The sequence below is a fragment of the Buteo buteo genome, chromosome 3 (assembly GCF_964188355.1).
Source record: "Buteo buteo chromosome 3, bButBut1.hap1.1, whole genome shotgun sequence".
Taxonomy (NCBI): Eukaryota; Metazoa; Chordata; class Aves; order Accipitriformes; family Accipitridae; genus Buteo; species Buteo buteo.
Window position 1 is genome coordinate 50155758 of NC_134173.1, and position 25253 is coordinate 50181010.

Consider the following 25253-nt stretch of genomic DNA (forward strand, 5'->3'; position numbering starts at 1 on the left):
TCATCACAAAAGAGAACAAAAGTTTCATTCTCTAGAAAGAGACTAGTAAATCACAAAAAAAAAATCTGCTGATGCTCTGAAGAACTCTAGACAGAAAATAAGAACTAGCAGAATCCCTCCGCTCAATTAAGAAATGGTAAAAAAATTGAATGTTAAAGCCTTGCAGCTCAGATAGGGATAGCATGATCTGTTGCTGGAAGTCCAAACTCCACTACAGGAGGAGGACAGACCTCTGGGTGGAGTTTTCATTCTTGGTGATCTAACGGCAGCCTTCTAAGCCAGCTGGCCATTACATTTATTTTCCATTCGATTTGACAGGTCTGGTCTGCCTCCAAGGCTGCACATAGAACAGCCTGATTATCATGGATCTGAAGACCTCATTATGAATGTGTAAAAAATCCAGATACGGTAACAAAAACACCAGCAAGTGTTGGACAGCTGAGGAAATGTGCTGAATGGTTCTGATGCCCACACTGATTTAAATGGTCTAGAAGAGAGGTACTTCTGATCCAGCCTTCATGTAATGCCAGAGCCAGGCCTTTTATCCTCTCCAGAACATACACAGCTTGGAAAAAGTTGTTATTCATCTGCCTTAAACTGATCTATTGTTTCATGAATATTGCACTTACCCTCCTGTAAATCCTTGCAGCTATTGACGTTAATAAATCTGTTTGATTTTTACAAACTGTTACTTGTAAAAAGAAAAAAAAAAAGAAAAACTATATAGCTTAATTTGCTTTATTTCTAAAATGTGCAAAGAAAAGGCATAAATGAGAGTCTGTTGACACATTTTTCCTTTAGAACAGAGCATGAGTGGACATGGGGAAAAGTATAAAAAGAACAATTACCGTGAAAACTTGCTAGAAATACTTACAGATGGATTCAGTGGCTGCTGAGGGTATACATTGTAGAAACAAAGGAAGTAAAAGAAAATCACATTTCCTGACATACTGTTTCTTGTTTTTTTATCATGATCATGTGGGAGATAGAGAACATTTGAAACAGGTTCTTTCAGACTTGGTTTTCAGCTACTGCCTGCTTTTCTAATCTTCTATGTACAGGAGCCCTACAGTGGACGTGAATGTTATTTACAGAGTTTTAGATCCTTTTAACACACAAGAGGGTAGAGAAAGATTTGTTCACATGAGTTCCACTAAATTTCACATTGTCCCAAAGCAATTTCCTCTTTCTTCTGTATGCTCTTCTGGGGAGGGAAAAATCGGATAGAATGTACAAGCCCTTGTCCTCTGCCATTGGAAGCCACACCTTTAAACAGAGGGAGGCCATTTTCTCCTTTCTTTATGGTTGCTTGTGTCTCTTTCCATCTCCTGGTTCCTTTAGCATCCCTTATGCACTCTGCTGTTAGTTATTTGATCCACATTTCTTCTTATCCTGTGTAACCCTTGTAGAGAGTGTGGCTTAGGTGCTGGTGTACAAAGGATTTTTAAGCTTATTATAAAGAGAATGTGTGACATAGTGGTCTGATACCGCTTTTCCAAAGATACTAATCATGATGTTTGATTCTGGCTTTTGCAGTGATATTTGGGCAGATTAAGTGACATCAGTTTCCTCATCTGTATATGTATGATAGAAAAATCCCATTTGACAAAGTAAGAATGCATACTTTTGTCAAAGGTCTGTTGAAGTTTCACAAGGCTAGAATGGTACAAACATACTAGTATCACCAAGCATGAATTATTGTGGCTCGCTTTTGATCACACAGATCAAATTATCAAACATCCTGCTTATACCCAAACTGGTATATATGAGGTAGCCTTCTGGAGCAAGAACTTTTGGATCCATACCATGATGCCTTAATGACTTTACCACCAAACCACAGATAACTCCTATGGCATGTGATAGATCCATAGGAATCACCAGGGTGGTGGGCTTTTACTGAATGAGATGCTTAAACAAAGAGTGAGCATGTCTAGAATGTGAAAGTGGTACAGACTGGAGACTCAAAAAGAACAATAGGACTGTGGCAGAGTGATTGAAAAGTCTGTCTGGTGTGATGACTAATATTTTCCAGCATAAATATACAAGATTTCAATAAATGTCCTACAAAGTGCTACAGAAAGTGCAAATATAATGCTTTTACACAGCATTATTATCATTGTGAGAATTTGCCGATGTTTGTCAAGCATTTTGAACAAGGGCATATTTATATGCAGCAATAATAAAATATAGTCATATTTAGCTGCTAGGCAACTATGAAAGCATGTAAGGCTCTTCCTCCAGACTACCACCACAACTTCACTTCATCTTAACATCCTGTATTTTTTCCTATGCACTTGGGGATCATGGACATCTATGTTTTGATTCTACTATTAGTGTTAATTTTTTGCATAGTAGCTTGTATCATGCTATATTTTGGATTTGTGATGAAAACAGTGTTGATAACATGGGAAAATTTCAGTTATTGCTGAGCAGTGCTTACAGAGAGTCAAGGTCTTTTCTGCTTTTCACACTGCCCTGCCAGCAAGCATGCTACTACACAAAAAGTTGGGAAGGGGCACAGCCGAGAAGCTGCCTCCAACTGAACAAAGGGATATTCCAGACCATATGTCATCATACTCAGCAATAAAAGCCAAGGGAAGAAGGAGAAGGGGTGACATTCAGAGTGAAGCATTTGTCTTCCCAAGTAACTGTTACACATGACAGAGCCCTGCTTTCCCAGAGATGGCTGAACACCTGCCTGCCCATGGGAAGTGGTGAATTAATTCCTTATTCTGCTTTGTTTGCATGTGTGGCTTTTGCTTTACCTGTTAAACTGTCTTTATCTCAACCCACGAGTTTTCTCACTTTTACCCTTCCAATTCTCTCCCCCATCCCACTGCGGGGAAAGTGAGCTAGCAGCTGTGTGGGGCTCAACAGCCTACTCGGGTTAAGCCATAACAATCACTTAACAAAATGTTAGGCTGACTAGCAAAATGAAATATAGTAAAATCGACTTCCCAGTTAGTAAGGGACCTCCCCTAAGTCTCTAACCGAAAGGAGTGAAGTGATATAGGCCTGGATCTACTCATACACATACTAACTTTCTGTCTTTGGATATGAGGATTTTTGAGTCAGGTGTAGCACTGTCTGACTGCTATTGGGAGCCCAATCAAGTATCTACCTAGAAGGCATAGCAGGTAGAATCAATGGTAGTTTCAGGGTATCTGTGTTTCACTCTGTACTGTAGGACAGATACGCCTTGTGTATAACAAACAGTATCACAGATCTATATGTGACTATAGTGACACACGAGCATCTCATCTGCTTTAAAAGAAATGCTACACTTGGTCCTTGGCCAAAGAAAGAAGGAGTAACACTGCTAATGCCAATGGAGTGGCAGTGGTGCAATATATCTCACGCTCTCCCCCTCCACAGGGAAAAGAAGTGCAAATTTGTCCCAGTATGTAGTTCAAGCAAAGAGGCCAGGTCAAAGTAGCAACATTTACACCCTGTTCTGCTGGTGATCATTCAGACTAATTTTAAGAGAGAATAATTTCAAGCTGATGCAGAAATTATGTCCTCATTTTACATCATGATGAACCATAAGAAAAATATTTCTAGTGATATGGTATATATCTACCTGGTACATACAGGTAAGTTAAACATATCGATAATCATTTGCTACTTTTTTCCGTAAGTGGCTTAAACTGAGGGACTACTTTGAACATTGTCAGACACCTTATTCAAAGGATCCCTAACTAAGTGCACCCCAGTTGAGATATCTGTGTTGCATTATTTGATATTTTGTTGTATTTTAACATTTTCTAAATAAAATAAAATAAATAAGTCTTAATGACTTGAAGCTACTTTGCCAAGCACACAAGAAACACTTCTGGAAAATTATCAGCCATGTTATCATCCTACAAGCAATACTCCCGAATTACAGTTACCCCATAGTCTACATTGATCAACCAATTGCACTGATGCTAGCAAGAGCTAATCCTGTGAGTAAAGAGTACAGAGCAAAAGCAACATGAAACATTCTAGCTGGTGACATGGGATTCCACGGCTTCAGACATAGTCCCCTAGCACTTGAACTGAAAGCTTTGTAAGAGAAGTGCTCCAGGTGAAACCACAGCCACACACAGGTCAGAGTAAAACTCCCATTAATTTCAGTCAGGACACAATTTCACTGCAGGAATTTCACTGTCGCTGGTCTTGCTCTATTTTCAATATCCTTTCTTCTACTTTGAATAAAGAAATGAAGTTAAAAAGGGGAGAGGAAGCACCACATGTTACATGGTAATAACTATATTTACATAAAGAATAAGGGAGGATCTGAAGAACTGCGATCCATTAACTCTGACTTCATTTTTAGGACAGAAACTGGAAATGCTTGCTATGGTCTTTTACAAACCTCTAAAACTGTCTGATGCATAGACCAGCCAGAGTAACTCAAACTCATGAAAAAACTACACACGACCAATTTACTGTATGTATTGCTGATATGACAGATGATAAATGTGACACAATAAACATTTTATCTCAATTTCAAATCAGTTAATGCTGCATCACACAGCAGTTTCACCCACAAGGTCAGACATTAGAAAAGTTGCTCATACAGATTAAGAACCAGCTTACAAAACGAGAATGGAGGGTGTCAGATCACAAGAAAACATTTGACTTGAGTAGGAGCAATAAGCAGAATAGGTATCAATAACTTGATTTTATTTACAGAGTTTATACCGAAGACAGTATTTCACAGGGTATCAGAGGAGGCTAATAGTATCAGTGACAAAAAGCCACTTTGGGCTTTCTCCTTTTCAAGACACTGAACGGTCTAGCTTCCCTAAACACAGTTCGCAATAGCATCCTTTCCAGATCAAGGCTGAAGTCCTCCACTGTGTAACAGGCTGAGCTTTACAAAGAGAAATGCAAAGGAAAAAAACAGGGGAAGGCTCATTTTTCCCCATCTAAGTACTACTCTGAATGTGGTCTTAAAGGCTAATAATACTAGATCACTGCTACTACCCGAGTTTAGAGGGCTGCTAGTACGTAACACAAGTTGATCATCCCAGCTCAGTTACCAAAAATACAGTTCAAATCAATTCTCAGGGGCATTCTTCCTTGACAGTCCCAGGAAGTATCAAACAGTGAAGGAGCCTTAGAAAGCTCTCTTGACTTACCTCACCTTCAGCAAGGGAGAGTCCAAGCACTGGTTGCTCCTTTTGCCTGAATCATATCCCAGATGAACACCAGCATACAACTGTCCACATCCTACAAAGGGGCCTTTGGTTTTCTCACCAAAGGGGACACCTTCTCCAGCAAAATTTCACCCACTGTGAGACTTCACCCGGAGATCCAGACCTGACTGCGAGGCAACACCATAACATTTGCAGCACACACAATCTCCAACCTTAATGGAAGTTTGTGACGCAAAACTGCAAACATACAAACCGCAGGGAAGCATTTCACGAGAGCCAACTGTGTAGGTCATGATCAGAGGTAACAATCAATGTCTCTGCTTCAGCTGACTCTATGACTTAGGTGCTGCTTTCTCCAGCTCAGGTTTGATCAACTTTGGTACAGCATTGGGTAACTTGCCTTGCCACTAACCATTCTAGAGCCAATGATGGGAAAAAGCATGTCTGTCTCCTTAATAGTCAGTAAATGTAAGTCAAACTTACAACCAAGAAAAACACAATCATAAGAAAGCAAAGATTGAACAGAAATACAATGCAGAGCAGAAAAACAAAGTGTTGACCCTCAATCTAATGTATGCAAGAAATAGCACTAAAATTATTTCAGGCTTTTGAAGGCATATCTTCTAGATCATACATAAAACCTGATTGAGCCCTGGCCTGATACACCACAGTGTGACCCTACTGCAGACTGATACTAAATAAAGCCCTGATCCTCAAGTCTTTAAATCTGGTTAAATTCTCCTTCTACCATAGAGGTGTCTGGGGCTAACCATTGTCTGCGGTGCCTGGATGGTGCAAGTCCAAAGAAAATATTGATATGCAAAAAACAAAGAAACAATAAAACAGTTTTCCAACACAGCGTCTGTCATCAAATTTTTCTGAGAGAAACTGCAACAAATGGTAAAAAGGACACAGATGTTCTGGACCTTTCCCCTTCACATGTCATCTGAACAGAGTGAATCACCAAGAGGGACAAATCAGAATCAGTTCATTTAAGAACACTCACAAAAAAGACTGGTCGTATCTAAATTACATGTGCCTAAGACTGTTCTCCAGCAAGAAAAAAATCACTGGCACAACAGCTCACCTCCACACAAGGTGCCTGAATTCAAATCCTTCAGGAGGTTGTCCCTGGTCATACTGCGGTCCATACTGACCACGCTAGCTAGCTGGTCCATACTGAAACCATGCCTGAAACAATTTAAAAGCATAGACAGATGAGTTCAGTGCCTGAAGACTTCTGTGGCATTGCTTAGCTTACTAATATAGACAGAGTTACTCTGATACTGAATTTTATACTTTTTGAAACATTACATGTTATCTTGAAATTTAACTCCTGCAATTAACTTGTCATTAGCTTGGTATCTTGCATCAAGCAAATAAACCGGTGAAAGAGATGAAAGTTCCACACAATACGAAAGTTTATCCAAAGCTTTTCAGTTTAACATCTGTGCTGGAAATTTCTCAACATAATTAAAGATAGTGAAGACTTATACCAGTTTCAGTTAGGTCTGTAAGGCAGCAATTCAAACTGTATTGGCACTTTTACATAAAGCTCTCCAGAAAATCTGTAAAAACATTTTTATTATATTAATATATTATACATAAACACAGTCAGACCTCTTTCACAAATCTTCCAATACTGTGTTCATTCAGTATAAACCCATGCGGTGTAACTTGAAACTCACAATTAACTCAAAGGATACCTTCTTCTACAGTCTCTGCTTCATCTTATATAAGACAAGGGTTTTCCGGTCATCGGGGGCTGCATTTCAAATGCTTTTTTGTCTCCAACATTAATGTGATTAGGTCTTTACAACCAAGCAGGACATAATGAGTTAAATTCATTCCACTATCTTTAGAGAGACCCTTTGTGGGACTACATCTCCAGAGCTGAATCTAACCCTATTAATACAAGCAAAGAGCAATGCCTGAAGGGATTACCTCCTCTGTTCTTTCAAAACCGAGAGCCACACCATCCACTGCATTTATCTAACATACAACAGTGTGTTTCTGTTTAGCTCTTACTTTGAAATTCATGACTTGCTGTCTCCTTTCTACCCAAGCAATATTTTCTGAATCATAGGAAAGAAATGTGGTGACTGATTTAAAATACTCCCCATTATAGATATATATCGTTAAAATAATTTTGAACTCCCTATTTGCATTCTTGAACAAGCAGAATCCCTACTGCCAGGTCTTCCAAAGGCCATCCCCCTGATTTTCAACTCCTGACTCATGCATGAAGCCAATCACCATGGGAATTCTGAAGTTTAAATTTATATTGTTAGGCAGTCAACTGTCTATCATGTCATGTCATCCCACCTCCAATCAATATCCATTGAATATGTATCAATCACTGACATTTTTCTCATGAAAATATTATCTAAGCAGTCAGCTACTAAGCTGTCTTGTCTTCTTAAATTTCATGTATCTCAATCAAAGTAAAACAAAATAAAACAACAAAATATAAAAGGAAAGAGAAAAAGCATCTGATGACATAGGAGGAAGGATGATTTATATTATCTAAATACTCACCTAAAAATTCATTTATATTATTTAAATATTGTTATCTAAATTAACCTCCTTAGTTCACAAATTATTGTTAGTTTACACCTAAAAGTACATGTCACTACTGATATTGGTATTTTAATATACTGCTTTTGGAGGTCTAATCTTGAACATCTAGGATACTGTTCCTACCTCACTACAACTCTATTTGTCTCTCATGGATGCTACGAAATACCAAGTTAAGAGTAGAAAATCACAAACTTAGTTAAAAGCAGTAAAATCTGTGCTTTTCTTCTCCTATTAGAGAAGTCACAGTATCTGTAAAAATAAAAGATAAATTCCTGGAGAACTACCCAGTCCCTGCAGCTGCAGACAATCAGTGGAATCACTGCAGACAAACCGTAGAATCAAACTTAGGCTTCTCTTATGGTCAAGCAAATAGTGATGCACAAGGCCAGCCAGTTACCCACTGTTAAGCAGTTTAATGGTGTTATGCAAATTGTATAAAGTTAGTAGTCATCATAGAGTGAAAAACAGTGTTTGTCAACAGTTAGAAGTACTTTGACCTTCTGAAGTGGCAAGTTTTAATAGCAGCAGAAAAGCAGCAAATACAATTTTGAAGACAACCAAAACTGCAAAGAGGTATGAAGTGAGGACTGTGGTTAGTGCTAGATAGGCTTCATCTTAAATATTTGGTATGTTTTCTGAAGACTTGGCTTAGTGCATATAAGGAAAATACTGTTTCTCCTTTAACTGTCAATTTCTCATCCTTGTTTCAGGGGGGAAAAAAAAAGTGAACCCACAAACTCAAAAAGCAGAAGACAACCAAAAATATTCCAAAAGCCTTTTTATGATTTTCAAACCAGTCTGGTTGATTCCACAGGCCTTATTCATGGTTGTCAGCATTGAATTAAATGTTATTGGAAAAAGAGACTTTCACACATGGTGTCTGAATAGTGTAAGTGACAAAAACCAATGAAGCGGAGAACTTGATGCAACCTAGTCCACATTTTTGGTCTAATACAATAGCTATAGCGGTCTTAAGGTAGACAGACTAATGCAGAAGAATAAACATTGCAGTCAATGGCTGTCAGTAGAGCCATCAGCCTCACTGAATGAGAAAATTAGTGTTAGACTAAGGGTACAGGACAAGGAAGGAATCCAGTCCGTTAATGCTGCTAAGAGAAGTTATACTATGTAAGCCATTTCATTAAATAGTTAGAGCCCATCTCAAAACAAGTTAACTTTTTCTCTCCTACAGCACCCCCCTACTATTCTTTCTGGTTTTCTGTTTCAAGAATCCCACTCCTCTAATGTTTTTAAACTTTCTTCTAACTACAAGATTCGTTTACACACAGATAGTGTATCTCCACTTCTTTTTGTACCAATTTGATCCCTTATGTACAAGTTAAGCCTATAGATTTCCACATCAAAATTTATCTTTTGTATTTAGTATGTACATACCCTTAATTTACTCAGTTAAAACGTTTGGTGATTCAGTGCTTTTCAAAGAGCTTGGACTAATATCTTGGACCCAATGAAATTAATGGCACAACCTGACCAATTCCATGAAGTTAGAATCTCATCAAAGTTTTCCAATCAAGACCACTAGACACAGATACCTTACTAGGATAATAAGTACATAAGTAAACAAATAACAGTTCTGTAAAAGAAAACAGATCAAATATGGGTGGATTCCCTTCTTCTTCCTGTCTCTAAATAGTTTCTTCTTACCACTGACACATGGGTAGTGTATGAGCTCCAAAAAAAGAAAGCATGGAGCAAAAGTGTATTTATACTCTCCATTTCTATATAGGTCTGAAGGCTGTTGACTTCTTTCAACAACTCTGTGAATTCTTTGTTCCAAAGGAAAAAAACAACCAATTTTTATTTTTTTTATTAGATACTTTTCCAAACACCATTATACAATTTTCAACTACACATGTGCTATTTTATTTCTAAAAACAAGTTAATACCTACAAAGCCTTTGCATTGTAGGACATTTAAGATTAAAAGTCCCACTCTGTCTTTTTCTAGCTATCATGCTAAAGCTAACGGGCATGATGAATTTCTCTATTGTATTAGTGTTGGAACATGAGAAAAGCTATAGTTGCTTTAGGCTCTCCTGTCCTTAGTCACTCATAACTTTTACAAAACATTACAGACTGTATTGTTCTAACATTTTTAAAGCTTAGTTTCACCTTAATAATCATTTCCTCTGCTGCTGAAAATTTAGAGAAGGAAGAGAATGTTCATAAAGACATTAAAAAATGCTTTTAATGAAATGGAATCTTTATTTTGAGCAAAGCTAAAGAAAGAACATATTTCTATAGAATCCAAATCTTTTGGTCCAAATTAAATTAACATCACCTTCTTAGAAAGATCTTGCATGCAGAGAAAAATTCTCTAATATCTCAGTGGAAAAGGCATCTAAGCAATTATCTATGAAGAACAATGACTCTATCTTTATCTGACTGCTGGGACAAAAAGTGAATTCTCTTGGCAGCCAGGAAAAATGATGGGATTATTCACAAAGGAACTAAATACTGTTTTTTCTCTAAATGAGCTTGTCAGTGCAAAACAATAGAGTAGAGCTAAATATTACAAAGGAAGTTCTTCTGGAACAGAAGATTGCAGATATATCACTCTTCTTTACGAAATGTAGACCTAAAAATCAACAGCAGATCTAGTCTCTCTATAATTACATGATAGCAGAAAACTCATTTAAATAGTACGTCAGGTAGCATACTCAGGTATTTCAAATTCTTGACTTATATAAATAAGTAAATAAGCAAACATATAAGCTGGCCAGTAACACTCTTATTCTGACCCAGTTAAGTTCACAGTTCTGAAGAACTAAAGCAAGTAGTGTAAATAAATCAATGAAATTACATACGTGCCTATGATGAGATCTAAATTCTGGTATTAACACAGAAATGTAAATTTCTGTGGAATTAATCCACATTTTATTTTACATAACAAAAGTACTTGAAAACATAGCTAATTATTCTTGAAGACCTAGGGCTCTTACCCAAAGAAATTATTAAAATGTTATTTTCATTTTTATCTTCTTGGGGATTGTCTACCAGACAATAGACATTTAGCGAGCTTATTCTTCTAAAATGTACTTTCTAATTACTTACTTTTTATAAAAATGCTTCGCATTCTGTTTTCTCCTCTCTAGGGCAACAAATAGCTGTTTAGAGGTTTATATGTTTAGGAAGGAAAGACCGCCTTTAAAATCATTTATGGTAAGGCATCAAATAACAGTCAGAAGCACTAAGTTTATAAAACGTGTGCTGTAAGTTAGGCAATATGTTTTACACGGACTTAAACAAGCCCAGGCTTGGTCTCGTTAAGGTTGAAGTCAAAACTGCCTTGTTGCCAGTGGAGAAGTGTTGTGTTCTTTACATCCCTAATTAAATATTTAAAATACATGAGATCTAAAGATATAAGAAAGTGTTAGCCTCTTGTGCTAAGGGATAAATGTATTTAATAATGTGCACGGCATCAGAGTGACAGGGTAAAAATTGTACTACCATAAAAATGGAGCTCTGCTCTTGGTTTTGTCAGAAGTACCAGTGTCTGATGTGATCTGAGATGATCTACATTATCCAGGGGATGGCAGATATATCTATCACCAGACCTTTACGAGGCCCACGCTTTTCTGGAACATCATCTAGAGGCCAAGCAAGAGAGACCACAGGACCTAAATAGCACCAGTTACCTAGACAACTGTAATGAATCCCACCATTGCAGAGGAAAGGGATTCAATCCCAAATTACGACATCCGAATGCCAGTGTCTACCTGGGGGAGCCCTGCAGATATAGGTGTCTCGACACCCTCCATCATCCCTTAAAATTGGGAACAGGATATAGTTACCTAACAGAAGTGTCTAGAGTCATCTGAGATAACTTAGGACACACAGCCTGACTTCCTGTCGCTACCCTAAAAAGATTAAGTTTTCATAGGTCCCATGTTATTTCTGCCAGCCTTGTGCACACCTCGGCCAAGGGCAACTTAAATGGTGCTGGCTGCCTACACATAACCAACTGAATCACACTACTAGTCAATACTAACAGTAGACTGCAGAAAAAAGACTCAACTCACTCTGATACAGACATCAGCTGGTTGGTCAGCTGAATTAGTCTCTCTGTTTCATTGACTTCAGGGAGCAGACTGTTATTAATGTATAGGAAACCTGTAGAGTGCATTTGAACACTTAAGTTTAAGTACTGTTCTCTCAAACTGATTCCCTTTCCCAATCTAACCCTGCAGCTTGCACACTTGCCGGAAAATACACCTCGTGCAAATCATCCTGCACAATCTCATCATCAGGATGTATTATCAGCAAACAAACTCAACCTTCCCACATGAAATATCTTGAGATCCTCCTTTTGCATGTGTTACATAATTTGCAAAGCATAGAAGCATAGAATCGTTTAGGTTGGAAAAGACTTTCAACATCATCGAGTTCAACCGTCAACCTAACACCACCATGCCCACTAAACCATGTCCTGAAGTGCCTCTTCTACATGTTTTTTTAATACCTCCAGGGATGGTGACTCCACCGCTTCCCTGGGCAGCCTATCCAAATGCCTGACAACCCTTTCAGTAAAGAAATTTTTCCTAATATCGAATCTAAACCTCCCCTGGCAAAACTTGAGGCCATTTCCTCTCATCCTTTCACTAGTTACTTGATAGAAGAGACCAGCACCCACCTCACTACAACCCCCTTTCAGGTAGTTGTAGAGAGCGATAAGGTCTCCCCTCAGCCTCCTTTTCTCCAGACTAAACAACCCCAGCTCCCTCAGCCTCTCACCATAAGACTTGTGCTCCAGGCCCCTCACCAACTTGGTTGCCCTTCTCTGGACACGCTCCAGCACCTCCATGTCTTTCCTGTAGTGAGGGGCCCAAAACTGAACACAGGACTCAAGACACAGCCTCACCAGTGCCAAATACAGGGGAGCAACCACCTCCCTGCTCCTGCTGGCCACACCATTTCTGATACAGGCCAGGATGCCGTTGGCCTTCTTGGCCACCTGGGCACACTGCTGGCTCATATTCAGCCGGCTGTCAACCAAGGCCCCCAGGTCTTTTTTGGCCGGGCAGCTTTCCAGCCACTCTTCCCCAAGCCTGTAGCGCTGCATGGGGTTGCTGTGACCCAAGTGCAGGACCCGGCACTTGGCCTTGTTGAACCTCATACAGTTGGCCTCAGCCCATCGATCCATCCTGTCCAGATCTCTCTGTGGAGCCTTCCTACCCTCAAGCAGATCAGCCCTCCCTCCCAACTTGGTGTCATCTGCAAACTTACTGAGGGTGCACTTGATCCCCTTGTCCAGATCATTGATAAAGATATTAAACAGAACCGGCCACAATACTGAGCCCTGGGGAGCACCACTTGTGACCGGTTGCCAGCCGGATTTAATTCCATTCACCACAACCCTCTGGGCTCATCGATCCAGTCAGGTTTTACCCAGCGAAGAGTACACTTGTCTAAGCCATGAGTCGCCAGTTTCTCAAGGAGTATGCTGTGAGAGACAGTGTCAAAGGCCTTACTAAAGTCCAGGCAGACAACATCCACAGCCTTCCCCTCATCCACTAGGTGGGTCACCTCGTAACCACGGACATTATGACAGCTCAGATGTGCCAGTGTCATGAACATCTTTAAGTCTGTGTTTGTGACCACACTAATGATGTAATGTGTGAAATTGCAAAATAAGGGGTTTTTTTAACAGAGCGTAATATCTATATATTCATAACACTCCTACTAATATCCAATTTTTTCACTAGGTAGTAATACTTAAATACAACAAGGCATAGTACTTTGAGAAAATCATCATAAACTAGTCAAGCCCTCCTGAGACAGTGTCAGCAATCCATACACACCTACGTATCCTTTAAAATCAGGCAGCGTTAGTTCATTTCAACTGCACTACGGATTTCAAATGGAGTTAAAATTTAAATCAATCCTTCATTTCCCTCTGCCCCTCCTGTATCTTTCATTCTGTAAAGTCAAAGAAATACACCAAATTACCAATCAGTGCATGCCATCTATGCTCATAAACAGCTCCTATCATCTTGGATTATAGAACAGACACCACTTTTTGTCAGATCCTGTCTAACCTGAGCCAACTTCAAACTGTTGCCAGTAGCCAAAGGAAAGTCTATTGAAAATAATTCTTCCACTGCAGTTTTCCCTACTGTACTTCTACCAGGTTTTTTTTCAATTCCAATTTTGGAAGTCCCACCACCTTGGATTTTAAAACTTGACAAAACACCGTAAAATACATAATAGTTAGCAATCCTGCACTGGCAGAGAAATAGGCTCTTGATAAGTCTTTCCCATCCCTAATATCTCTGATTCTATGGTTCATTAATGACTGATGACTTTCCTTGGCTGCTGGCAATGGTCTGTAGGAAGACAAGCTGAGGGAAAAGAAAAGAAAAAAAAAAAAAAAGATGAAAACAAGAGATAACAAAGAAGCAAGGAAAAGAAAAGAGGAAAGTAGAAAGAAGGAAGGAAGATCATAAGGTGAACTCATGGTACAGGAACCATGAAGAACAGGATTCAGTTTCCACTTCTATCATACTTAACATGTCAGCATAGCAAATCTCTTACTTCTCCTGTGCCTCACCTTCCCACCACTAAGTTTTTAACGTCCAGGGGTAAGTGAGCAGCCAGTCTGCCTATTAGTGGTGTCTAATAAAAAACATTAATACCTGGAGCAGTGAAAGGCCAATCTTTTATTGTATTTCATTAAAATCCACAAATATTCAAACAAAAAAGGAGAACCTTAGGTACCATGATGACAAGGCAACATGAATGTTTGTGGAACAATTTACTTATTTAATAGTACATTCATTCAAAAATAGAACAGTTTTTAATTCTGCATTGTATAACATTTACGATCTGATCCAAAATCCATTCTGTTTGTTAAGACTTTTACATTTATTTAAATACACTTTGAAGCAGACTATTTGTTTTCATATTTGGGTAACAAAAATTAACTTATTCAAAACCTTTATTCTGAAAGAGAATGTGATACTCTCTATCTTCAGTTATCTAATAGCATCCTTCATGTAATCCTACAGACAATGTTCTCTACCAGGTTTTGGTACTTACATTTTAAAAAAACAAAACTAAACTAAAAAACCACCAGGGTTTGAAGTGTTATAGACACGTTTTTCACCTTTTCTGCTCTGGTGCTTGTCTCTGGAACATATTCACTACTTGAATGACTACACAGATGATCAAACTGAAATGCTGTATTTATATTTTATGATATCCCTCTACTATTTTTTACGAAAAAAAGTGAAACAGCCCCAAGACAAATGAATGATGGAGATATATTCCTGGCTCTTTTACATCACTTCTATTGTTCTTGACATGTATTGGAAAAGGCAGCAAAAACTCTTCAATTAGTCCAATTCACATTTGTGCAAGCTAGGTTACAAAGATGGATAAGCTATGTGATCAATATGAAGACTCATGATGGAACTGGACACACAACCCAGATCTCCACCCCCCCCAAGCACAATGCCTCAGTCACTTACTCACATCGCCTCCTTTTTCCTACATATTTAAAAATAAATGCAACAGAGGAAGAGATAACAAATACCTTTCCAAAGCTGACATTCCATGCATGAGTAATAAAGGACAGAAGTATCAGAATCCAGCACTTCATGATCAATAAAGGAAATCGAAAAATGGAACTCAGTCCTGGGTTGTGTTTTGTTTTGTTTTAAATACATAGAAGTAATGAGAGGAAAAAAAAGCCTCATGTGCCAAGACCAAAATCATGCTGTACAGGTTGCAATATAACAGTATTATTTCTAGTAAATAATAATAGATTTTACTGTGTGGAAGACAGATCATTTATTTTACTTGCAATTAAATATATTATTACTATTCTGTACAGCATGTGAACCACGACATGTTGACAAACACAATCTGTCAATTTCTCTGCTAAGACAGTGGGTCAAAGCAATTTACTAGGAGAGCATCACACAACCAACATCTGAGGTAAGAAAGAAAAATATGACAGGATCACCACCTTCAGATCCGGATGCAATACAAAAAGGAAGCAATTTCCTCCTTGGTACACTTTGTAAATATCCACTGTACATTTAAAGGAAGTCTCTTCCTTCTCATAGAAAGGGATGCTTGTTTTTCTGGTTTGTTATCTATGTATTAAAGAAACTGACAATTTTCCATCTGCCTTTCAGCTAGTAATTTTCTGAAAAGGTAAGTCTCCCCCTTGACAACCTGTATTTCACACTTTTAAGTGTAGATGGGATTACATGTCAGCAAAAATGAACAGGACCAACGAAATAAAACAACTGTTTCTCTATAAGATCATGAGGAAAAAAAAATTAAAGACCACATTTTCTGAGGTTAGCATTTCTTTTCAAGTTATCTATACAACTGTGAAACGAGTTCAATTGTTTCATAAAAGGGAAAAATGCATAACAGGATCTTCATGTATTACAGATATGTCATGTGAGTGGGGAAAAGCTGATGAAAATCGATGTAGACCTGTTCTACAGCAGTGACTTTGTCCCCCATAACCACAGCATTGTATGAAGAGTACTGGTGAGTTCATACAATCAGAAGCTCAAAGCAGAGGGCATCAGTCCTAGAGGGACATTCTTTTCCCAAGCTCTGAACCATCTGGTATAGAGGCAATGCCACTGCTACCAAGAGGTAGCAGTAGAGAGACAAATGTACTTCCACCCTGGCCATAAAGCGACAGATGTTCTTTTAAGATGCAGCCATAAGGAATTTGTTCCAATACTCCTCCCAATATACAGAGACATCTTCCACAAATACTCCATAGCACAACTATCCCATTCCTCACTGCTATTCCACACAAGGGTCAATCACGATATGATTCATAAAGAATTAATACAAAAGGCAAAATATTTTTCACCCGCAGTCACAAAACAATTGCCAAACAATATGCTTTATGAATGTTTTCTCTCAGCGTAATGAAAACCACTATTGTTCTACAGAGAGAAAGCATCAAGTGACTTTAATGTTCTACAGACCTATTGTGGCTCATCGCTTCAGCTGCACATCCCCTGTCACAGGAGTTTTAATCCCAGAATTTTAAACTCCCTTCCTAATATTGGCTTCAAGCCTCAGCACTTGAGATTGGATTGCCTAATGCTAAGCATTGAAATCAACAGGGGCTACATTTCCTCACACCCTGAAGCCTTGATCTTGAAATTAACAGGAGATTTAAAGCATGACGGAAACACCTGAACAAGCCCCTAAGTCAATTATGTGCTGTAATACCTCAAAAGGTGTGCTAGGAACATTATGATCACAGCTGAAGTGCAGATAACTCTTCAGCTAGTACAAAATAGCTGTTAACAAGTAGAGAAACATTGAACCAATGGTTTTGGTTAATAAGTAAAACACCAGAAATATTTTTTTCTATTTCTGTAATTTATGTCAATTTTAATTCATCACAGAAATAAATTGTTACCACTTAATTGCTCTTACTGTACAGCAAAGATGCTTATAATGAATGATGATAAGCACGAACATGAATGAACAGTTGCCAGGCAACCAATAAATAAAGGTTCCAAATAGCATGACCTCTCTTTAAAGGATAAAGCTCTAATCATAATTATTTTTCAAATCCATTTCAGTGCCAGCTAAAATCATGTTTGCAGCACTAATCCTGGTCTTCTTCATACAAAATGAAACCAAATCTGTCATTTGACATATCACAGATAACAAATTAAACATACTCAACCTTCTCCTTCAGATTATGGTCAATAGTGTAGCTTGAGGATAGCAAACTAGAATCCGAAACAGAGAAGTGAGAATTAAGCAATATAAATAGGGTAATTAAAATATATTTTTTTTAAGTTACATTGTTACTTTAAGGATCTTCAAAAAGCATCAACACAAAGTCCTCCAGTGTTTTAACTCCACAAAATGATCATTTGGTGAAGTAGAAGGATGAGACACACTTTAAAATACTGAAAACAGATGCAGTTTGCAATGTTTTAAAATATATATAATACCACATTCTATCTTTATAAACTCTTACAACTCAGTCTTGCCGAGTGCTTAAGCAGAGCTGAGGTGCCTAGAGCAAGCACTGACCTTTTAGATGGATTCAAATAAAACTGACAAAGAGCAGCATAAATCTTAAACCAGTTAAAGAACACAGTATATCCACTCTGAAGAAACAATGAATGGTTATGCAGGAGTTTTACATTATGCCTTCTGAGTAATGGAAGGGGGAGAGCTTGGGGTTTTTGGTGGACTAATAAATTGTGTATTTATTTTAGTAAGATCTCATGTCAGAAAACATTAGGAATACATGTTTTGGTAGGTTTATCTTGCACTACATAAGGTGATTACATAAATCTCTTTATTTAACCATTTTATTTCTTTTCTTTAGTAGAAATGAGAACCACTAATAGCTGTGATGCTTAAACACTAAACGGTCTAAAAATTTGAATAGGAAAATAAGATGAACTACAATTATAAACAAATATGTCTTGCACCTAAGGTCTAACATACTGTGTCAATTGTGTACTCGTAAGAACTGGGACCATACTTTCAATCTGTTTTTGAACAAAATACGGGCAACAGAATCCATAAACTTCCCTGCAACATTAGTGGCACAAAATAATCTCATACTTTACAGAAAATTGATCTATAGGAATTATTGTTTAAATTACAGCAGAGAATGCACTCTGCCAACTAGTAGTCTCCACAGGTATTTCTTCATATTAAATGAGAGTCAGTTCATTATATAGTAGATATTTGCCTTCTATGACAGAAAACACATAACTTTCCAATTATTTTCCTTATCTAAATATATCTGCTCATCAGAAGCCTTTACAGGAGGTTTTCTACTTATCTGTATTTCCTCAATAATCAAATAGGAAATACACCACATTATATCTAAATTTTTATTGACTAACATTTCACCCACTAACCATCTCCACCACCTGATTCAGTAACTCCTCTCCATCTTTCTAATACTTTCAGTTTGAACTTCTTGTTCTAACAAAAATCCAATTCATTTAGTTGATACCTTATGCAAGACTAATATTCAGAATTTAAATAACTGAGAAATATGCATACTGACTGCAACTAAAAACAGTGCAGAAGATCCTGTAAATTCCTTTTAGGATACATGGCACTACTTATACCAAAATCACCTTAATTGCTTCTCCATAGTTTTGAGCTTGCATTTTAACAAATTATAAATATACTGTGTTGTGCTTGCAAACCTGAGAACCAAGCCCACTAGCTGAAAAGTGTGTAAAGGTGATATTGAAGGATTTTTTTCCCCTCCCAAATGTTTATTCCCTTTCAATTACCAGCTGAAGAATTAAACTGGTCTGATTTTAAGCTTGAAAGACCCAAAGCCTATGGAAGAAAAGGTCATGCACTACCATTCAGCAGGACCTGGAGGCTAACTGTAAAGTTTATTAACAATGAAAACAACGGGGTTCTCAGCCACTTATTACCATGGAGGAAATGGATGGTATTTTTCTGAAGTTTGGATTCCACTGTATTTTGTTCCACAACACGCAATTTAACTGTCCCACTTCTGAAAATGGGAGGAGAGAAAAGACTGTATTGTTTTAAAGAGCTGCTCACACTAAAGTAAGAGTCATTTTAAGATCTCCCAAAGAGATTCAAGTCTATATATTTAGCATTAGAAGAAGGAAAATAGAGCATAACTGCCAGCTTGAGGAGAGAGATGATGAAGTAAGCTTTCTAGTGTTTCCCACATCACAGATACAGTCAATGAAACTAGGTGCAATTCTAAAAACACCTCTTTGCTCAACAGGGTTTACCCAGATACTCAGCTGAGTAAGCGTAGGCAGTATTAGGATCCAGAGATTAATCTTATTCTAGATGCATACTGATCCTGTCTTCTGACCAAGGTATTCTTGTTTCAATAACCATTTTTCCCTTAACAATATGGTGACATTGTTTTTCAATTTTTTTAATACTGACTATTCAATAGTAAATTAAATATACACATACTTATTATTTAAATATATATATAAACTAACGGATAACATTAGAAGATAAACTCACAGGATAATACCAGCTCAAACAGTACAGTAGTATTGGTTTTAGGAAAACATAAATATATATATAGTCTATATGGATAATACTTGTGAAAGACCATCTATAGACACTCCCAATAACACACAAAGGAGCTATCTTTGAGCAACACAAGATATTATTATAGTGAGGAACCCAGGGGGGAGGAGAAAGTTGTTTGCTCTATCATGTTTTAGTAACAAGTTATCTTCTGTGTGTTTCAATTTTACATTTAAAATGTTCTTTTAATAACTATTATTCCATTCACTATCTCACTGATGGACATCTTCCTCTGCTAGTGCACAGAAATAGTTGAAAATAATACAAAAACTCTACACTGATGGACAGATTCTTCCATTAATGCACTTACTCATTGAAGTTATCATTTTGGACCAATAGTTCAGCACTGAGAAGAGGGAGGTAACAGTGTAGTCCTTGGTTTTTCTCATGATGTCAGAAACAAAGTCTCACAAAAATGCCACTGGTAATCAGTGAACTTTGAAAATTAATGCTAAAATCTTCCTAAATATCAGACTATGTGAATCTTAAACTTCATCATGATTACTTAAACTATCAGTTTACAATCGTCTCTCATGCAGCTTTACCACAAAGCTCTCACCAACTCGGAGTGGAAGTGTGCCCCTCCAGAGTCCATACTCCATGATCTGAATCTTAGTCAGCTATGTCTACTACATGAGATACTACACACTTTAGTACATTTCAGGATTGACAACTCGGCTCTCATCAGAAGCTTGATGATTTCATCCACATGGATGTTCAGTTAAAAGAAATTCTACAGAGGGACAACCAAATAGCAAGGAACAGTAATGTTCATACAAGCTCGTAAACTTCAGCTTTGCGTTTTTCTTTTAAAAGATAACATTATTATTTAGTATCTTTGAGCTACAATAATATCTCCTAAGAATTGCCCTGGCTCACAGCCTAACAAACCCACATTGAAACAAACCAAGAAAAAATCCAACACTACTACAGAGATTTTGCTTATTAATCAGGAATGTGGATTAATTAAGACAGAACAACAAAATTAAATAAATGATCTCCACTTTTATAATGTTCAACAAGTATTATCTGTACTTTATTTAGAGACAAGAAAGAATGAAGAAAAAAATCTGCTTTCCAACCATCCTAAGCATTTTTTCAGTGACACTTCATTCAACTATATGTCCACCACTTCTTTCCTGAACCCTACTTTGCACATTTATTCTTACTGTCGTAAGAAATGTTGTCATATTTTCACAATTTACTATTAAGTACAACTGTTTTATGCACTTGTGCTGACACAGAGGGTTGTACAGCACAATACATAAATGCTGTTGCCAAGTTCTTTGCCTCAAATTCCCCATGCTTTTAGCTTTTGCTGTTCCCGACTAAAAGAAAGTTGAATTTGCAGCGCTATCAAAACGTGAACATGGCAATGGCTGTTCTGGGGCAAGTCTCAGGTCCATTTAGCCCAGGACCATGTCACGGACAGTGGTCAAAGGCAGTGTCCTAGGGAAAACCCCGTATTAGGACAATTCTTAAGTACTAGAGTAATTCCCTGCAACACTATTCTGGCTCCCAGGAATCTGTGGCTCAAAGACTTAAACATGAAAAGAGACTGGGAGCGCTGGCATATGACAGCTCACTTTGTTTCAGAAGGGCTGGGAGGAAGAACAGGAGATGGCATATTTCAAAAGGGAGAAATATGTGCCCTCATCACACACACTTGCCACTTCATTCCACCCAACAGCGTTTCTTGCTCCCGATATTGCTTTTGCCCTCAGAATGTGCTGGTTTCCATCTGGAAGAGGTGGCAAAAATGAAAGTGTTTCCCTTCTTCCCTCATAAAACCTCCTTCTGACTGGAGTTGGCCTCCTGTTCATATTCCACTTGACTAAACCAATCTTTTTCTCCTCCCACACTAGCTCCATCTGCCGCCCGTCTCTCCAGCAGAGCCAGATGCCAGCAAAGCAGACTTCTGTGGGAGGAGAAAGTTCTGTCGCTGGAATTTCTTCCCTATACCCTGCAGGGGGCCAGCCTGTGAAGCCTGGAGAGGATACAGAGAGCAACTTCCTCTCTTCCACGCTGCTTTCCCCTGCTCATCAGTAAAGAAGGCAGCTGAGGACATGAGCAAAAGCAGGCTAAAACTTCAATGTGCACTCTGAAATTTGCAACTTTATTTACCAAAAGTCTCACAATTGTACTCTAGACTTGAGCGTGGTACACACCGCATAAACATGTAAGAAGACGGGAGTCCTGCTCCAAAATGCTTACAGTCAAACAGAAGCAGAGATGCACACTTGTAATAAGGAATGGACAAGAGTGACTACAGCATAGGTGACAGAACAAAAAAGGCTAGGTTTTACAGTGAGAAGAGATCTTAATGATGGAGTAAAATGACAACACTTTCTGGAGAGATACAAGTCAATGCGAGAAGCTATGGATGTGTGTTGTTAAGCTGAGAGGACGACTGCATGTGGGAAGGGAAATTGCCTGTAGAGAGGGAAAGACTAGAATGAAAGTAGACATGGGGAAAGAAAAAGTGATTTTTTATAAGTCTGAGGCAATCTTGCATGAGACAGAGGGAAAAGTACAGGTAAGAACTTCAGACAAAAAGGGAGACAGTCTAGGAACAGAGGAGCATCTGCAGGAGCAATCTTGCCAGAGACGGTAGCAAGAATTAATGTCACTGAGTGAGAACAAGAGCTCATATAAAACAAGCAAGTGTGCATATGTGCGAGACAGAAGACACAGACTTCATTTCTCTGAGAGAAAGAATTGTGGGAACCCAGGAGACGAAAGAGACTAGGAACAAAAATGAGTGAGGGTGGTGTATGGGTGCAGCAGAAAGTTTGGCGTGGGGCTGGCAGGACAGAAGAAAGTGAAGAAGTTCAATAGACAGGGAAAGGAAGAGGAAAATACATCACATTGCAACAGATTAAGAAAAAGGGCTCACAGCAGAATGAATGGAGTGACAGGAGGGAGAAAAAAAGAAAAAAAGAATATATGCAAGGATGAAAAAGTCAGTAAAGGAACATTAGTTAATAAAAAGCACTATGTAAAAACCCCCAAACAGGAAAACTGGGAGTATATAGAAGAGTGACTGGAAATGGATGTCCACTGAATTGTCACTGTAAACTCTTAGGGTTTGCCCCATCTAGGTATTCTCACATTTTAATCTTTTTTTTTCACTTGGAAAGATTCTGTTTCCTGGTCCTCCACACCCTCTAACTTTTGTGCTGTAGTCGCACCTTTATGCGGTTTGTTTCACTATTTCTAGCAGCAACTCTTTTTGTTACGTTTAAATGGGAAAAAGATCTTATTTTGTCAAATACTCTACTACAAAGAAACGTACCGAAATCTCAAATTTCCTTCCTCCTGTCCCCATAACGCTCTTTCATTCATTCTTCTTTCAAAAAAAAAAAAAGAAGAAGAAAAAGCTGGGGAAAGTCAGCAATACAGCAGTATCTTAAGCCCGGGATATTCCCAGAGCCTTCCTTCCCCGAGCTGCATGTACATACTACGCCCCAGGTTTCCCCCGTGCCCGGGCTGAGGGTTTCCCGTCCTCCGTGGGCGAGGGCAGCGGGGCGGCACGGGCTGCGCTCCAGCCCCCGGCATCGCATCGCGCTTTGTGCTGCCGCGGATAACGGGATCTCCGGCTGAAACGCATCCATCAGGCGGGGGAACTCGGGGAGGGGAGCTAGCTACCGGCTGCTGGAAAGCAAGGCAGCACAGACGTACGCCCTGGCTGCTGGGAGACGTGGCTGGCTGGCTCTTTGATTTGATTTGATTTTATTTAGGGGGTAGGAAGAAAAAGAAGGGAAGGGGAGAAAGGGAGAGGGGAAAGCGCACACGCATACGGCTGATCTTACCTCCACATTGAAATACTGCTCCGCTTTGCACACTGTAGCACAAAAAATCCAAAGGAAGGTTTGCAAGAAAAACACCCTGGACTGAGACACGAAATCCAACCGGCTTCCAGTGCTGAATGCGAGTACGATCATAGTGAACTGTGCTTCAGTGGATGGAAGATCTCTCTCTTTCTCTCTCTTTGCCTTAAACAAATACACAAACAAACCAACCCCCGCCGTTTCGGTGAAGAGCCCGTAGCGCAGGTTCACCCACAGCAGGGGAGGGGGAAGAGGACGAGGAGGAGGCGCAGACACTTCACAGCACAGGCGGCGGCACCGGCAGAGTCAGCTCTCGCTCATCCTCACCGCCAGTCCCGTAAGGAGGGAATGTGGCGTCCGAGTGCAGCCGCAGCTCCTGCACGACTCCTCTGCGCCCAGCAGCAGCAACCCCCTCCCCGTGTCCTCCCTCCCTCCCTCCTCCTCCTCCTCCTTCTCCTCCCTCTTTCTCCTCCTCCTCCCCTGCCTCCTCCCCCTCCGCCTCCTCCCGGGAAAGGCCGGCCTAGCCGCCCGGCGGCGCGGCGCGGCTCGGCTCGGCGCGGCTCGGCTCGGCTCGGCTCGGCGCGGCTCGGCGCGGCTCGGCTCGGCGCGGCTCGGCGCGGCTCGGCGCGGCTCGGCGCCTTGCCTCGCCGTGCCTCGCCTCGCCTCGCCCCCCGCCGCTCCCCTCCACTCCAGAATGTTCAGCCGAAATCTACATAGCCCCGCCCCATCGGCATCTTAAAGGCGACGGGCCCACCAGGCGGCCCTGCCGCTGTACGGCCGCGCTGGCCCGGCAGGCAGCCCGCCCGCCCGCCCGTCCGCCGCCCACCGCCCGCCGCCGCCGCCAGCGGCTGCCGGAGGGCGGCCGCCCAGGAGGCGCGCTCGGCCGTTCCTCACACGAACGTACCGAAGCAGCCGCACAAGCGCCACGTCCGCCGGCACGGTGGGCCTCCCCTCCTGCAGGAGAAGAGCCCGGCGCGACGTGAACTTCCCCCAGCCTTTCCCCGCTCCGGCGGGGCGCGACCGCGGTCGGGGCAGTGCCTGCGCCCGCGGGTTACCACACGCACGCACCGCCCGGGCCGGGCTTCCCTGCCCGCTCTCTGCGCCGGGGGAGGGGGAGGCGCACGCTGCTGCCGGTAAGCGACCCCGAAACGCCAGCCCAGCGCGGCCCGCGGGGGCGGCAGCCCTGCCGGGCGAGGCGGGCCGGGGGCCGGCGGGGCGGGTGTCCCTCGGCCCCGGCGTCCCCCTGCCGCCACCGAGGGGCCGGGGACGCGCAGCTCGCCCCAGCCCCGGTGCGGTCCGGTTCGGCGGAGCAAGCCCCGGCGCCCGGCAGCGCTGCCGTGAGGGGTTTCCCTCCGCACGCAGCGAGACGGAGCGCGGCGAGGGAGGAGCGCGTCGTGCGAGCGGCACATTGAAGTGGCTGGGCGGTGACCGAGGCGGAGGGACGGAGCTGCCCGAAACGCAGCCCCTCATGGGGAAGGGTCACGGCGTAGTCATTAGGGTGTCCCGGAGCGATTCGTTCTTTCCGCGGCTCGGGAGAAAATCCAGAGTCGCTGCTGACAAAGTTCACAGAAAGTGAGCTCATGGTGGTGTAGGTAACAGTGATATAAACAAGC

The 25253-nt window shown here is 40.5% G+C and overlaps 1 protein-coding gene across 1 annotated transcript in view; it reads right to left on the bottom strand.

The window, feature by feature from the left end:
• MMP16 (matrix metallopeptidase 16) overlaps positions 1–24642 on the bottom strand; it is a 190299-nt gene extending 165657 nt beyond the window's left edge. The window contains exons 1-2 of the mRNA XM_075023548.1: positions 24545–24642; positions 23623–23805 (exon numbers count right to left, since the gene is read on the bottom strand). Coding sequence (XP_074879649.1) covers positions 23623–23754 — 132 coding nt within the window. The 5' untranslated portion in view covers positions 23755–23805; positions 24545–24642. The remainder of the gene's footprint in view (positions 1–23622; positions 23806–24544) is intronic.
• Between the last annotated feature and the right edge of the window lie 611 nt (positions 24643–25253).